At 37.9% G+C, this 17,433-nt stretch overlaps 2 protein-coding genes across 2 annotated transcripts; both read right to left on the reverse strand.

Annotated features, from left to right (window-relative positions):
- Window positions 1–3,329: 3,329 nt before the first annotated feature.
- On the reverse strand, window positions 3,330–7,611 carry LOC148836998 (extracellular calcium-sensing receptor-like). The gene is made up of 6 exons (XM_088913539.1): window positions 7,397–7,611; window positions 6,952–7,243; window positions 5,468–6,283; window positions 5,003–5,230; window positions 4,508–4,631; window positions 3,330–4,237 (listed from the first exon to the last, which is right to left on the reverse strand). The coding sequence occupies exons 1-6, from the start codon at window positions 7,609–7,611 to the stop codon at window positions 3,330–3,332; spliced, it is 2,583 nt and encodes an 860-aa protein (XP_088769665.1).
- Window positions 7,612–9,968: 2,357 nt separating this feature from the next.
- Window positions 9,969–14,573, reverse strand: LOC148836999 (extracellular calcium-sensing receptor-like). The gene is made up of 7 exons (XM_088914229.1): window positions 14,519–14,573; window positions 13,854–14,004; window positions 13,351–13,642; window positions 12,121–12,951; window positions 11,581–11,808; window positions 11,212–11,335; window positions 9,969–10,864 (listed from the first exon to the last, which is right to left on the reverse strand). Exons 1-7 carry the CDS (start codon window positions 14,571–14,573, stop codon window positions 9,969–9,971), a joined length of 2,577 nt encoding a protein of 858 aa, XP_088770355.1.
- Between the last annotated feature and the right edge of the window lie 2,860 nt (window positions 14,574–17,433).

Genomic DNA, 17,433 nt, shown 5'->3' on the forward strand with positions numbered 1-17,433 from the left:
TCCCCTCAATTTGACATTTTGATCACTTGCTGGGTGTGAAAATTTTGTTGATCCAAATTTGGACTTGATTTGGGCTTTGAAAGAAAACCTAAGCACCTGGAGGAAACCCAGGTGAACGCAGGGAGAACAGCAGATACTGTGGCAGGTCCAGGACTGCCTGCAGAGACCGAGCACTGCAAGGCAGCAATGCTAGCAACGGCACCACCAAGCTGCCAGCATTTTCATTTCATAAAAATGATATTGAAGCACAAAAATCAAAACTTAACAGAAAACAGTAGCTTACACAGAAAGGGTGAAAAGGGTAATTCAACAAGCCCTAAAAGCATCTAGTCAAAGATTTCTCTTTAAGAGCAATCTCTGGAAATGAATACAACCAAGTGTGTCCTAAGAGTATCTAATTCTCCCACCCGGCCTTGCAAAATAGATGAATTTGCTGCAGATAGACCACAAAACTGTGCCTCAAAAGTGAAAGTAGTGAGAAGGAGCTAAACACCCGGATGTGTTTGGGCATCCTGCTCAGTTTTCCAATTACGAAGCACTATAATGACTAAAGTTGTGCTGTTTTCTTGTGAGTTTTTTTCACATTAAAATTTGACTATCGTCTAAGGCCTTCAGAAAAGTGTTTTCCAGTGATGACACAAATTGTTACTACTTAGCAACATTTTCAGATGTTATTTATAGCACATTAAATATAACTACTTCATGTATGGATAATAGTATGTTAATTGATGAAATTGTGCGCAGCACGATTTTACCTTCCGTAACCGACGAATGCCTGTTTCAGTTTGGCTCATACTGTCAGTTTCATTTTGTTGTTTATTTTTTTATTTAGAATTATGATCTATAATCTATAATATAAATCATTTGTAATGATAAAATAATTGTTTAATTTGCTGGGGTAGGAGTGTTTTTTTTTTCTGTTTAATTGAAATACCACTGTAAATGCCAAAATAACGGGAGCTTATTAGAGCCACAGAGGGAAAGAAAAGTACAGTAGTACCATCCTACAAAAAAGTAATTTCACATCAAGAATAACATACGTTTGGAAATCCGTGTCAATTCTACTTAGCAGGCGGTGGTACCAAAAGGGAAGCAGGAGACGGGAGCGCAGCTCACTAATTTATTGCCCTTAATAATACAGGGGCGTGTTCATCACTAGGGGCGAAAAAGACCGGGGTAGCAAAAGCAAGACAGGGTGCTGAGCCAACTGCTCTGTCAGGGGTTTGTCTCGAGAATGAGCACAGGGGGAAGGTGGTCCCCTGTTTAAACAGGAGGGGGAAAGGTTAAGTGAGTGTGCTGGAGCTGTCGGGCTAGGGGTCAAGTCCTCCGGCTTACTGAAACATTGAAAACAGCACGCGTTTAACCCGGAATGCTCACTGACATGTTGCTGTACCGACACCGCGTTGTACTTCGTGTATACAAAACACGGAACACGTGCTCCTTTAGGGTTTTCTTTGCAAAAGAGGAGTGTGACGATGCTACTTTGCATGGGCAATGTTATTGCATATATAATGCAAGATATTAATATACTTGTAGTATTGTAGGTAAGGCAATATTGTTCACGAAGTAAGTCGCGTTTAAACGCAATGCTATCCCGCATAAATGCCAAAAAAAACTTTTCTTCTCCGTTGCGCTAATACACTTCGATACAAAATACAATTTTAATGACAAAAACGTTCCACACGTACTGTACATTGTCTCTAAAATTATTCACAGCAGTTTTAGCCAACTTTCCCTCAACTGAAAATGAGACTTAAGTACAGTATATCCACCTCCAGCTACCCTGGTGTCTGACTAGACATGTCAAACTGAATTGAGAGCTGCTGTGTGGACGCAGTGAGGTGTTTTGGGAGACAATGCGGGTTAGTGGATGTCGGCTCTGGATTCCTGGGTACAAATTCCAGGTGGGTCATATTGCTCTTTACTATCAAGCAAAATACTTAATACATAAAATCACCTAAAGTTACCTCAGCTGTATAAACTAGTACCAAATTGTGGCATTAGGAAGACGATAACTGTAAACTCTTTACATTGCTTCTGATAAAAATATCACAATAACGAACGTGTCACAATAATAAGCCTGTTCTGAGCTCAAGAGAGCACAGTTCCCAGGAGCTTCAGCTATTCAGGCCCAGCTGTTAGTTTCATGTAACAGGTGAGAAAGAACAAGGAAAAAAATTGTGTTGCTGCTCACTGACGCTTTTATGCAGCTTTGTCGAGGGGAGTGCTTGTCGGCTATTTAAAAATACGGTTGAGGCAAATGCAGAGTATTACGTATCTCAGATGTAATTAACCGTATTATTTTACTTCTCAAATTGTACAGCATGCAATTGTCAAGCTTCCTGGAGGCACATCAACACTGTAACTTCCTCATGCAGGGTTGCAGTTTGTTTTTGAGTTATGTCTGTCTCTCAGTGAGGATTTCTCCTTGGGGGTTAAAAAAATAAATCAGACAACCACCGGTTTCGTGTTTTTCACTAACAGTGTATTTTACCACCAGAATATGACAGCAGGGTTACCATACATTTAAGGTGTCTTCCTCAAATTTGCAGGACATTTACTAATTGTCTGTGTACACAATGTGAAATTGAATAGTTACTGTAAGTCTCCTGCAGTGTGTGAGAAGAATCTGGTTAGTCTAAAAGAGATCATTACTGCACAGTTTGCAATTTTATGATTATATATAATGTGTGTTTGTTTATAATATACATTTTTCCATTATGGATGCTGTTATAGTAATGCAGTTATGGGAAAGGAAGAAGAGGAGTGAAAAGTCTTTTTCTAGGTACAGCCTTTTCAGCCTCATGTAGTCTAAAAGCTATATTATTGTTAATGGGTTATAGTTCGCAAGTGTTAAAGGATAAGATGTTTTTAAGATATAAAATAAAATAGTTCTTGGTTTGAAGTTAGGAAACTTTTTATTTTACTGAGATTAGCACAGATTTATTTTTCTCAATGTGGCACAAACGTTTAAAAACAAATCTGCACTAAATTTGTAAGCAATAGTAAGTCTGTGTGACTCTGTGTTATGTAATTTTCTTGATACTTTTAAGTGAAAAGTCAGGTATTAAGCATTCATAAATCTTGGGTTATTAATTCACAAATCATATTAACATGATAAATCTGAGCTCCGTTCCTAATAAAAAAAAAACTTAAAGAATAATACAGTACAACAGTGATTAAACTTCTACTTTTTTTATTCCCAAAACAACAGAATTAAGTACAGTATGTATTAATTCTCTAAACAAAACCACTCATGTGCTGTGCTGTGTTAAGAGTAAATTTATGTAAAGTACAGTAACAATATAAAACCTATAATTATGTACATATCACTTTAGGCCTGCTCTTCCCATAAGGGCTTTCTTGGTGTTTTTCTCTGGATGAATCAGAATGATGTAACATTTTGGTGCAAATATCGCAATGAGGAGACCAAAGCTTGAAGCCAAGATGGCAAAAATCTCCACAGCGTCCGAGTATTTCCCAGGAGAGCTGACATAAGCTGGTATGAAAGCGATCCACACTGCACAGAAGATGAGCATGCTGAAAGTGATGAACTTGGCTTCATTGAAGTTGTCAGGCAGGTTCCTTGCAAGGAAAGCCAGCAGAAAGCAGACACTGGCTAGCAAGCCTATGTACCCCAGCAGGAAACTAAATCCAGTTATTGAGCCAACATTACACTGAAAAATGATTTTTGAGTTTTGATACTGTGTGTTTTTAAAAGGCACAGGGGATGCTGTACTCAGCCATATGATACAGATCAGAGCCTGGATGACAGTAAAGACAAACACAGTGCCTCTCTGCTGAGCAGCACCAAACCACTTCATGACATTATTGTCTGGCAGTGTGGCTCTGAAGGCCATGATGACAACAATGGTTTTCACAAGAATGCAAGATATGCACAAGACAAAACTGATTCCAAACACTACATGTCTCAGCATACAGGTGAGGTGTAGTGGCTGACCAATAAACAGCAATGAGCAGAGGAAGCAGAGTATTAGAGAAAGCAGCAGCAGGAAGCTCAGTTCAGAATTGTTGGCTCTTACAACTGGGGTGTTCCTATAGTAAATGAACACAGATAAAATTGCAGCTGATATACATCCCCCAAACACTGAGACTGTTGTCAAGGAGATTCCTAAAGGCTCCTTATATGATAGAAACTCAATTTCCTTTGGCACACACTGGTCTCTGCTTGGGTTAGACCAGAAATCAGGTGGACATTTGAAACATTCAATGGTATCTAAAAAAGAACCAGACATATAATCCTTCCAATATCGGATCGTATAGGAAACAATACAAATTAATCAATAGTTTTACATTTAAATCTGCTTTTTACAATCCACAAATAATTAGCCTAACAAAGTAAAACACTGAATGATGCACACTCAAGATTAGACAGTACAAATTCATGCAATGAAATGATACACTAAATAATACAGTTTTGAGGAGCAATAAACCTTTCCTTTATTCTTACTTTTGCAAGTTAGAGAAAGAAAGAATATCTGCCCACCTGTGTGGTTGCTGACCTCTCCCTCTGCACAAGACACACAGTCGAAACAGCAGAGGGGCTCCCCTTTCCTGGTTGCCTTCCTGGTGCCAGGCTGACAGCTTTCACTGCACACAGACCTGGGGGGCTGTGAACAGATAATAACTTAAGAACATAGGTTCTAGGATAATCAGTATCATAAAATAATGATTTTCTCAATATGCTTAACTGTTTAACAAATAATCACAGAGGACAGGTGAAATGTTATGTACTCCAGAACTTCTTGATATTTGAAATTACTTTAAAATAACTAATTAATCGTTTAAGTAATAAGTTGATCTTTTTGTTCATATTTGTTTTGATGCTTTTATTGGACTTTTATGGTTTTCATGGAACATTCACCTGCATTTTGTTTTATTTCTATTCTTATTATGCATTTTTGCACCAGTGAAGGTTACATTTATGACAAAAAAGGTTTGTTAAACAGGAAAAAATTAGAATTAAGCTTAAGTTACTTACAGAATTAGATTCAAAGTTCCAGAAGATTTTGTCCTCATTCAGAGTGAGCTCTTGTCCAGCAGGAGCTGATTCATCATACAGACCGATTGTTTCTGTTTTCACAGCCCCGTCATCGGCCCTCTGCCAGTTCATCACATCATAGATTGCAAGAGCATCTCCGTTCTCATCGAAGGACACCCTGTCTCCATAGTGAGTCGTGAAGTTCACTCTCGCCAGGTAGTGCAGCAGCTTAGAAAAACAAATAGGAAAATATGATGTGATCAAATAAAAGAGAGTCAAATAAGAAATAATGAATAAGTACTCAAAAGTCAGTAAGTTCTTGACTGAACAAAATAGGTTATCACTGTAAGAAAATGGAAATGTTAATATTTAAAGCATCTTTAAAAATTATTTACAATTTAGAATACATGAAAAAACAATGAGAGTATTGGACAATTTCCTAGAGACTATTTGACAACCTCTCACCTGCCAGGGCTGCACAGTTGTGATGTCTGCACAGGAGTTATTCTGAAAGGGCCCTTTTCCAGGCTCACAGGACATCAGATTGTGCAGGGCGTGTGCCAAGGCGTACACTGCTTTATACACGTTGCAGGAAGCCCGCAGTTCTGAAACATCACTGTAAGACGTTTTGGTTTTTTTAATATCTTCTGTTCCTGAACATATTTTATTACTTTCAAGATCATTTGATTTTGCTTGAAATTTGCAGTCAAATATGTTTTCCCAAAACTGTCTGAGCAAATTATTATTGGAATCAGATGTAGGTTGAATCTGTAGGAGAAATTTTTCCAGCCCTGGGATTTCTCCCCTGCGAATTGCAATTCCTATTGTCCCACCGAAGGACTGGAAATTTTCCTTACTCTGTATTACCGTTGAGGTAGTCCAGGCTTCACTTGCAATCCACTGCCTGTCAGTGATGTTCTGGAGAACAATCTCTTCAACCAGAGGATCAAAATGTGCTCCAGGGGAGAATACAACTATAACCCTCGCTGTGGATCGTCTAATAGTTTTCACAATTTCAAGTATTCTGGCTTTTGAACTCACACTTGGGAGGGTTTCTGAGAAGGAAATACAGCCAAAGTGAGCTATCTGCTCAGTAAAGCTCTTGACAGCACTCTGACCGTAGTCATCATTGCTTGCTATGACACCAACCCAGGTCCATCCGTAATGCCTGATAATTTGAACCATGGCTTTGACTTGAAAGGCATCACTTGGAATTGTCCTGAAGAATGAGGGAAACTTTTTTCTGTTGCTCAGGCAAGCACAAGTAGCATAATAGCTGATCTGGAAAATACAGAAATGCATATAAATAAGAAGTTAGTATAAGAATAACTAAATACAGTATATGAATAATAGAGATGAGCTATCATTTAACACCTTTTATAACTGTTTTTTTTCTTTTGATAGCGTATATAATTTTGTGTTTCTTTCCCTTATATTAGTACTTTTCAAATAGTGCGTGGATTTAAAAGCAGATTCGTAAGTAATGTATTATTCTTGGAAAGTCTACATGTGAAAAATAAAATTATTTGCTATTATATTCATGGTAGATCATACAGTTTGTTAATGAAATGAAGATGTCATTAAAAAATATTGTTGACATGAATCACTTGCATCCATTTTCTCTTGATGCTCTGATTTAAATTGATTCGATTCTTGAACCTTGTCTTTGAAAGAACCACAATCCTGTAAGTTTTACCTGTACTGTAAGTTGCCATTAATTAATCAATTTCTAAAGAACTGGAAAAGTTCAATCATGTTTTGTTTTTAGAACAAAACATTTTAAGCACATATGGACTAGTGCTTCATTGATTCACTGATCAATTCATTCTAATCTTTAGAAACAGGTGATTTATAGTATTAAATAAAACTTACAGGACCGAGGCTTTCAAGAACCAGCACTGGGCTAGACAGTACTATAGTTCTTGTTTTTAGTATTTATCGTGGTTTACCATTGGGACCCGGAAGAGACCCAGTATTCTTGACACGGCAATAGAGTTTGTTGACCCAGGGTCCCCAACAATGGCTAAGACAGGGGGGGTCCCTGTACAGCTGTAGTCAGTAAAGGAGTCCTCCTCTCCGCTGATCAGAGCTGTTGCTGCTCTCAGAGCCACTGCCAGGTTCACACAGTTGTCATACAGCCTGTATCCCAGTGTGATGTTAGGGAGAAGAGCAGGGTCTCTGTTTATTTCCTCAATAGCAAAAGCCATGGTCTGTGCCTTCTGAAATTCTGATAAGTAAAATCTGCAAGAAGATAAAAAGAAACCTAAATTCCTTTTGAGTCATATATTTATTAACAATTCAGTAGTATTGTAGTGATACTACACATATTGTTCTGAAAATTATTTTTATACTAACAGAAAGGAACTTAAAATATTACATTGGAAATTAACTCACCTTCCACATTTTGGCTGCTCTGGTTTTGAAGTAAAAGATAGTTCTGGATATGTTACTGTTATATGTAGTTCAAATACTCCCCCAAAAACAATATCCCCAGGTTTATATAAACTATTCAACTCAAATTTGTTTTGAATCTTACAATTCGGTACTTTTAAAGTGAAGACTAGAAGGACTAGACCCGGTAATAAAAATATGTACCAAATGAATTTCATTGCTGCCTAGTACAAAGTTCCACTTTGCTGTGAAGTCGGACATCCCTGCTATATAAACCACACCGGGCTCCTTAGAGAGTGCTTTGGTATGCAATAGCTTAACAAAGATGCTGAGTGTCATCCTACTTCGTAATGCATGTTTGGGAAATCTAGTCAGCAAAATGTGCAAAACACAATCTAACATTTCCCTTGGTCAGTTACATCATTTTGATTCAGTTAAGCTCTTGCCAATATCAACAATGTGGGGCTATACGTTGATAATACACTACATCTATTATAAAATGTGTTCTGGACTAGATAGTGAAATGCAATTACAGTAATTGTCTTTTCTGTATGCAACACACACATATTTCTAAAACACAATGAAATGAGTTTCAGTTAAAAAATGCAGGACAGGACACCAGTGGAAACCATTTCAGATGTGTGTATATTTTATTTTCTGCCTGACATGCCAAGTTTTGTTGTTTAATTGGGTTCCAATGGTGTTATAATTTATATAATATAATGATGATAATGGTTTATAATGAAATGAAGCATTCATTTAATTTTAGCTTTCTGAAACAAGAACATTTTGGATTACTTTATCAAGAAAGTAACTGCCATTAACTAACTAAAATAAACATATAAAGAATAAAATTAATCTTTCACGCAGTATTAATTGTACAATATAATTTGTTCTAATATATAAGCTGTGAATTCAGAATAATTGATCTTGGAGGTTATTGCGAGCAGTCAGACTGAAAGAGGAGCTGCTGTGCTGAAACACTGAGGTGCTCTACAGTTCTGGGTTCAAGAGAGAACAGACCTCAGGGGCTTCACTATACAGGCCCAGCTGTGAGGTGAGGGAAAGGGATGTATCTGTCTCTGCACACACTCAGGTACAGAGGCACACAGTATTATATCTCTCTCTGCACACACTCAGGTACAGAGGCACACAGTATTATATCTGTCTCTGCACACATCAGGTACAGAGGCACACAGTATTATTGTCACGCCCTCTGCAGCCAGAGGGCGCTCCTTCTCTGTCCTGTCCCTAGTTTCCGGTCTGCCGTCCTTCCTGTCCCTCTCTTTCCCTTGGGCTATATATTTCCGGGTCTTGCACTCTGTCCTCGCTCAGCATTGACGTTCGGATGTCCTGAGACCCGCCTAGCACCAGGGCGCCCCACGTCCGCTCCCTGAGGGCATAGGTTTCTATACGGCACTCCTGAACTCTTTGCACTAACGAGCCCGGGCCTTTTTCCCGTTCCGCCGCTACGCATATGGGTCTTTTTCCGCTCTCTTGCTCCCCACGGTTAGTCCCTTTGGACGTCCGTGACAATTATATCTGTCTCTGCACACACTCAGGTACAGAGGCACACAGTACTAATCGAGGTGTTAATACAATAGGTGTGATCGGTTCTGAAGGTACTCCGAATTTTTTGCTCAGACATTTTCACTAGATTTACTAGAATTTCAAATTAATTGTCATGTTAAAAACAACCTACCTAAATAAAATAGCAAATAAAGGCAAAGACACAGATGTGAGTTTGACAGAAGGAAAAAAGTCCTTGCACGATGTCACACTATTTTCCGTTTTCAGAATGACAGGGTGACCAAGTCATCCCTCACTGTGTCTGGTTGAACCTAGCCATGCTGCATCACTTTTTTATGTCCTCTCAATTTGATGTTATATTTTTACTGTCTGGTTCTGAACATTATAATTCAATAAAAACTACATTTCCGAACAAACACCAACACTTATAAGAAAGTAGTAGCTTGCACAAAAAAGGCCAATTCAATTCAGGAAGTTAAAAAAAGTGAGAAAAAGACATTTAGCCAATATTTTGTCCTTAAGAATCATGTCTTGTCAAGAGCGAAAGTAGTGAGAAGGAGCTGTAGAATGTAAAGAGTATATATCACTATATATTTGAGCCTCCTTCTTAATTTGGCAAATAGGAAGCATTATATTGGTTAAAGATCTGTTTCTTTACAATTGCTTTAGAGGGTCCTCCAGGGTGCCTTTTATTTGTACTGTACCGGGAGAGAGTAGGATTCCTCCAGTCATGCATATGGAAGAAGGTAACCAACCAGGCAACCAGCCAATCAATCAATCAACCAACCAATCAATCAATCACAGAAATTCAGCCATTTTGTTTTTTTACATTAAAATGTAAATTTCTTATGGGTTGCAGAGAAATGACCTTGTGTTGACACAAGTTAGTTGTTACTATATATCTAATATTTTTCTGCTTTTTTAGATGTTACATACTGTATGAACAATTAGAAGACAGCTTTCTTTATTCAGTAGGATGGAAAGTATGAGTACAGCAATGAAGCCAACTGTACAGAATCAATCTATATATTTATTCTGTTGCCATTTATTTACCCATTAGGGCTTTCTTGGTATTTTTCTCTGGATGAAGCAGAATGATGTAACATTTCGGCATAAATATCGCAATTAGGAGACCAAAGCTTGAAGCCAAGATGGCAAAAATCTCCACAGCGTCCGAGTATTTCCCAGGAGAGCTGACATAAGCTGGTATGAAAGCGATCCAAACTGCACAGAAGATGAGCATGCTGAAAGTGATGAACTTGGCTTCATTGAAGTTGTCAGGCAGGTTCCTTGCAAGGAAAGCCAGCACAAAGCAGACACTGGCTAGCAAGCCTATGTACCCCAGCAGGAAACGAAATCCAGTTATTGAGCCAATGTAACACTCAAAAATGATTTTTGAGTTTTGATACTGTGTGTTTTTAAAAGGCACAGGTGGTGCTGTACTCAGCCATATGATACAGATCAGAGCCTGGATGACAGTAAAGACAAAAACAGTGCCTCTCTGCTGAGCAGCACCAAACCACTTCATGACATTATTGTCTGGCAGTGTGGCTCTGAAGGCCATGATGACAACAATGGTTTTCACAAGAATGCAAGATATGCACAAGACAAAACTGATCCCAAACACAACATGTCTCAGCATACAGGTGAGGTGTAGTGGCTTACCAATAAACAGCAATGAGCAGAGGAAGCAGAGTATTAGAGAAAGCAGCAGTAGGAAGCTTAGTTCAGAATTGTTGGCTCTTACAATAGGAGTGTTCCTGTAGTAAATGAACACAGCTAAAACTGCAGCTGAAATACACCCCCCTGACACTGAGATTGTTGTCAAGGAGATTCCTAAAGGCTCTCTGAATGTAAGAAACTCAATTTCCTTTGGCACACACTGGTCTCTGCTTGGATTTGACCAGCAATCTGATGGGCATTGGAAGCACTCAATAGAATCTGAAAGAAAAAGTAAGTTACTTTATTTAAGTTATACAAAAGGAAAGAACAGATTGAATAATAGTTCAGAGACTTTGGTTCCAATTATACAGTAGTTTACATTTCATTGCTTAAAATAGCTTTAAAGAATGTACGAATTCAAAAAAGAGCAATAATGCGAGTAACCTAAAACCAGGAAGCTGACAAAGCAAGAATGTGCTCTGAGCCTTGAGTTCATTTAATGTTGTGAATATACTACCATTAACATACATCTCACACATTCTAAACTTAGGGGTGCTTTTGGGGTACTTTTCAGAGAAATAGCTAAAATAAGTATTAGTTATAGCCGAAGAAGCAACCCTGCCCACCTGTGTGGTTGCTGATCTCTCCCTCTGCACAAGGCACACAGTCGAAACAGCAGAGGGGCTCCCCTTTCCTGGTTGCCTTCCTGGTGCCAGGCTGACAGCTTTCACTGCACACAGACCTGGGGGGCTGGGAAAGGGACAATGACATACTGTATACAGGACAAGCTCTGTAAATTTAAGGAATTATTGCGTTTTACTATTTTCTTATCTTATTTTCATACAGTACTTGCTTCATGCATCTGTTTTGTTTTTTATTATCACATTATAGTATGCGTTTTCATACAGTACCAACATGGGATACATTGAAAAGAAAAGGGAAAAAAATATCTGTTAAATAGCAGAAGGAATGAAAATTAAGTTTAAATTACTTACAGAGTTAGATTCAAAGTTCCAGAAGATTTTGTCTTCATTCAGAGTGAGCTCTTGTCCAGCAGGAGTTGATTCATCAAACAGACCGATTGTTACTGTTTTCACAGCCCCGTCATCGGCCCTCTGCCAGTTCATCACATCATAGATTGCAAGAGCATCTCCGTTCTCATCGAAGGACACCCTGTCTCCATAGTGAGTCATGAAGTTCACTCTCGCCAGGTAGTGCAGCAGCTGGAAGAAATATAAACAAATGATTTTGTTATTAAATGAATGAGTTAATCATAAAATAGTTCAGTGGGTTTCTGCAGCACTTAACTGATTAAAAATTGTCCTCACTGGTAATGAGCTAATTTTTCATAATTAAAAAATATTTGTAATGCAACTAATTAAAAAAACATTAATATATGTTAGACTGGCATATATTATATTTATGTTTGTATATATTTGATTGTTTGATTGTAAGTAATTATAACACATCCCAAACATAACTTTTCTTGCTGTTTTTCACAATTGTCTGTTAGTATATAGCATACAGTATCTCACCTGCCAGGGCTGCACAGTTGTGATGTCTGCACAGGAGTTATTCTGAAAGGGCCCTTTTCCAGGCTCACAGGACATCAGATTGTGCAGGGAGTGTGCCAAGGCGTACACGGCTTTATACACGTTGTAGGAAGCCCGCAGTTCTGACACATCACTGTAAGCACTTTGTATTTGTTTGATATTTTCAGATGCCGTACAGATTTTGTTCCTCATTTGAGATGAGAAATTATAATTATTTGACGTCTGCTGGAATGTGCAGTCAAACATTTCTTCCCAAAATTGCTTGACTAAATTATTACTGGAATGGAACAGAGGGCGAACCTGAAGGAGAAATTTCTCCAGTCCTGGGATTTCTCCCCTGCGGATTGCAATTCCTATTGTCCCTCCAAATGAGTGGAAGTTTTCCTCCTTGAGTATTATTGTTGAGGTTGTCCAGGCTTCGCTGGCAATCCACTGCCTTTTTATAACTTTTTGCTGAGCAATCTCTTCAGCCAAAGGAATAAAATAGGCTTCTGATGAAAAGACAACAATGACTCTTGCTGTTGACTGCTTAATAGTGTTGATGATCTGATGTATTTTCATTCTCGGATTGACACTGGGGAGGGTTTCTGAGAAAGCTATACAGCCAAACTTGTTTACCTCTTCAATAAAGCTCTTGACAGCACTCTGACCGTAGTCATCACTGCTTGCTATGACACCAACCCAGGTCCATCCATAGTGCCTGAGGATTTGAACCATGGCTTTGACTTGAAAGGCATCACTTGGAATTGTCCTGAAGAACGAAGGGAACTCTTTTCTGTTGCTGAGGCAAGAGCAAGTAGCATAATAGCTGACCTGAAAATAAACACAATCACTAAACACAGATATATTTTAAATATCAATAAATAAATAAGAAACGTTTTTTAAGGTCATGAAGAAATGAAAGTCCTAGTTATTTTTTCAGAATCTAACATGTTACAGATGTAAGTATTGTAATCTGACAGCAGTCGTTGACTAAAAATAATTGTGTTGTATGACAATTACAGTATATGTAATATATTTTTAATGTTTTTTCATTGGTACCATGAGGTGATAAACAATATTCAGATTATTAGTATTTATAATACATTATACAGTATTTTATTTTATAATTACTCCAAATAATGGTATTTAAACAAAAAAATGCAATATGTCACGCTTGTTGATATTACATCTATTTTTAAGATAGACTAATCAATAAAATATTTTCTGTACCAGAGGCACCCGAAAAGGGCTCAGCATTCTTGATACAGCAATAGAATGTGTAGAACCAGGATCCCCAACAATGGCTAAAACAGGGGGGGTCCCTGTACAGCTGTAGTCAGTAAAGGAGTCCTCCTCTCCGCTGATCAGAGCTGTTGCTGCTCTCAGAGCCACTGCCAGGTTCACACAGTTGTCATAAAGCCTGTATCCCAGTGTGATGTTAGGGAGAAGAGCAGGGTCTCTGTTTATTTCCTCAATAGCAAAAGCCATGGTCTGTGCCCACTGAAATGCTGCAAAATAAAACCTAGAAAATGACAAAGCATTATAAAATGTAAATATTGTAATTGGATTATAGGATAGACGAATAATAGTTTTTAAATAATCTTAGCTCTCAAAAGCTATTTAAACATACATACAGTAGCTTGCGTACTGTATAACTTGATGTTAGAGATTTTTCACAAAGTATTTTGTTTGACAGAAAACAATTTCAGCTAGCACAAACTGTTAGAACTCACCTCCCACATTTGAAATGGTCTGGTTTTGAAGTGTAAGACAACTCAGGATAGGTAACAGTAACATGAGTTTCAAATACTCCCCCCAGAATAATATCTCCATTTCTATACAAGCTGTTTAGCTCAAAATTGTCTTGAAGTTTGCAAAAGGGTTCTTTTGAAGTGAGGACAAGAAAAACTAGCTCCAATAATAACAAAACGCAATGTGTGAATATCATCTCTGCTAAGTACACAGCTTCAGTCGTTGTGATGTAAAATACACACGATACTGTATATAGGCTAAACCTTTGCCCATTGGGAACACTTTAAGTTGTTTATGATGTTTTTTGTGATGTCACATGTTTTAAATGGGATGCAAGGAGACATCCCAAAGCTGCTGTTACTGTATTTGATAAAAAAAATTTGCAGAACACAAAAGCTGAGTTATACCAATGTACTTAAAGTATAACAGAATCTTATTATTGCCTATGGTATTTTTGTTAAACCAGAGTTTTGCTGTTGAAATTTTTCTGCAGCTCCCAATAACTCAGATATTTCCTAATTATGCTAAAGCTGATCAGATTGTAAATCATTCAGAAGAAAAGACAACAGTTTGGGAGGTATTTTCAACAGCAATAAAGACTTCCATTGTCTTTTTGAGTCATGAAATATTACTACATTATTTATACCACTGGGATTGCTGGAGCACTCTTGGTAGGGGTATTTTTGTAAAGGGTACAACATCATCCCCACCTAAAAATGACATTTCATTGCCAGCAGCTACTGCTGCATGCTGTATTGTTGTGCATTTGATAAATAAACTTTTATTGATTCAAATTTGAAACCACGGCTTTGCAGGCCGATCATTTAGGTTGGTTCTGTCAGCACTGAATCAATTTAATCAGTTCGATAAAACTTTTATGCAAGAAGATAAAAAGAAATCTAAATTCCTTTTGAGTCATATATTTATTAACAATTCAGTAGTATTGTAGTGATACTACATATATTGTTCTGAAAATTATTTTTATACTAACAGAAAGGAACTTAAAATATTAAATTGGAAATTAACTCAACTTCCACATTTTGGCTGCTCTGGTTTTGAAGTAAAAGATAGTTCTGGATATGTTACTGTTATATGTAATTCAAATACTCCCCCAAAAACAGTATCCCCAGGTTTATATAAACTATTCAACTCAAATTTGTTTTGAATCTTACAATTCAGTACTTTTAAAGTGAAGACTAGAAGGACTAGACCCGGTAATAAAAATATGTACCAAATGAATTTCATTGCTGCCTAGTACAAAGTTCCACTTTGCTGTGAAGTCGGACATCCCTGCTATATAAACCACACCGGGCTCCTTAGAGAGTGCTTTGGTATGCAATAGCTTAACAAAGATGCTGAGTGTCATCCTACTTCATAATGCATGTTTGGGAAATCTAGTCAGCAAAATGTGCAAAACACAATCTAACATTTCCCTTGGTCAGTTACATCATTTTGATTCAGTTAAGCTCTTGCCAATATCAACAATGTGGTGCTATAAAGGGATATTTTACCTTGATAATACACTACATCCATTATAAAATGTGTTCTGGACTAGATAGTGAAATGCAATTACAGTAATTGTCTTTTCTGTATGCAACACACACATATTTCTAAAACACAATGAAATGAGTTTCAGTTAAAAAATGCAGGACAGGACACCAGTGGAAACCATTTCAGATGTGTGTATATTTTATTTTCTGCCTGACATGCCAAGGTTTGTTGTTTAATTGGGTTCCAATGGTGTTATAATTTATATAATGATGATAATGGTTTATAATGAAATGAAGCACTCATTTAATTTTAGCTTTCTGAAACAAGAACATTTTGGATTACTTTATCAAGAAAGTAACTGCCATTAACTAACTAAAATAAACATATAAAGAATAAAATTAATCTTTCACGCAGTATTAATTGTACAATATAATTTGTTCTAAGATATAAGCTGTGAATTCAGAATAATTGATCTTGGAGGTTATTGCGAGCAGTCAGACTGAAAGAGGAGCTGCTGTGCTGAAACACTGAGGTGCTCTACAGTTCTGGGTTCAAGAGAGAACAGACCTCAGGGGCTTCACTATACAGGCCCAGCTGTGAGGTGAGGGAAAGGGATGTATCTGTCTCTGCACACACTCAGGTACAGAGGCACACAGTATTATATCTGTCTCTGCACACACTCAGGTACAGAGGCACACAGTATTATATCTGTCTCTGCACACACTCAGGTACAAAGGCACACAGTATTATATCTGTCTCTGCACACATCAGGTACAGAGGCACACAGTATTATTGTCACGCCCTCTGCAGCCAGAGGGCGCTCCTTCTCTGTCCTGTCCCTAGTTTCCGGTCTGCCGTCCTTCCTGTCCCTCTCTTTCCCTTGGGCTATATATTTCCGGGTCTTGCACTCTGTCCTCGCTCAGCATTGATGTTCGGATGTCCTGAGACCCGCCTAGCACCAGGGCGCCCCACGTCCGCTCCCTGAGGGCATAGGTTTCTATACGGCACTCCTGAACTCTTTGCACTAACGAGCCCGGGCCTTTTTCTCATTCCGCCGCTACGCATATGGGTCTTTTTCCGCTCTCCTGCTCCCCACGGTTAGTCCCTTTGGACGTCCGTGACAATTATATCTGTCTCTGCACACACTCAGGTACAGAGGCACACAGTACTAATCGAGGTGTTAATACAATAGGTGTGATTGGTTCTGAAGGTACTCCGAATTTTTTGCTCAGACATTTTCACTAGATTTACTAGAATTTCAAATCAAATTAATTGTCATGTTAAAAACAACTTAGCTAAATAAAATAGCAAATAAAGGCAAAGACACAGATGTGAGTTTGACAGAAGGAAAAAAGTCCTTGCACGATGTCACACTATTTTCCGTTTTCAGAATGACAGGGTGACCAAGTCATCCCTCACTGTGTCTGGTTGAACCTAGCCATGCTGCGTCACTTTTTTATGTCCTCTCAATTTGATGTTATATTTTTACTGTCTGGTTCTGAAAATTATAATTCAATAAAAACTACATTTCCAAACAAACACCAACACTTATAAGAAAGTAGTAGCTTGCACAAAAAAGGCCAATTCAATTCAGGAAGTTAAAAAAAGTGAGTAAAAGACATTTAGCCAATATTTTGTCCTTAAGAATCATGTCTTGTCAAGAGCGAAAGTAGTGAGAAGGAGCTGTAGAATGTAAAGAGTATATATCACTATATATTTGAGCCTCCTTCTTAATTTGGCAAATAGGAAGCATTATATTGGTTAAAGATCTGTTTCTTTACAATTGCTTTAGAGGGTCCTCCAGGGTGCCTTTTATTTGTACTGTACCGGGAGAGAGTAGGATTCCTCCAGTCATGCATATGGAAGAAGGTAACCAACCAGGCAACCAGCCAATCAATCAATCAACCAACCAATCAATCAATCAATCACAGAAATTCAGCCATTTTGTTTTTTTACATTAAAATGTAAATTTCTTACGGGTTGCAGAGAAATGACCTTGTGTTGACACAAGTTAGTTGTTACTATATATCTAATATTTTTCTGCTTTTTTAGATGTTACATAATGTATGA

The sequence above is a fragment of the Atractosteus spatula genome, chromosome 4, assembly GCF_055471065.1.
Source record: "Atractosteus spatula isolate fAtrSpa1 chromosome 4, fAtrSpa1.hap1, whole genome shotgun sequence".
Classification (NCBI taxonomy): Eukaryota; Metazoa; Chordata; class Actinopteri; order Semionotiformes; family Lepisosteidae; genus Atractosteus; species Atractosteus spatula.

Excerpts from the sequence above, each read along its gene's own strand:
- LOC148836998 (XM_088913539.1), bottom strand. The coding sequence starts at position 7,611 with ATGAAATTCATTTGGTACATATTTTTATTACCGGGTCTAGTCCTTCTA. Across the intron at positions 5,231-5,467 it reads CAACTGTGCAGCCCTGGCAG|CTGCTGCACTACCTGGCGAG; the intron begins GTGAGAGGTTGT and ends TGTTTTTCTAAG. Across the intron at positions 4,632-5,002 it reads GGAACTTTGAATCTAATTCT|CCCCCCAGGTCTGTGTGCAG; the intron begins GTAAGTAACTTA and ends ATCTGTTCACAG.
- LOC148836999 (XM_088914229.1), bottom strand. The coding sequence starts at position 14,573 with ATGTTGTACCCTTTACAAAAATACCCCTACCAAGAGTGCTCCAGCAAT. Across the intron at positions 12,952-13,350 it reads GCCCTTTTCGGGTGCCTCTG|GTCAGCTATTATGCTACTTG; the intron begins GTACAGAAAATA and ends GTTTATTTTCAG. Across the intron at positions 11,336-11,580 it reads GGAACTTTGAATCTAACTCT|CCCCCCAGGTCTGTGTGCAG; the intron begins GTAAGTAATTTA and ends TCCCTTTCCCAG.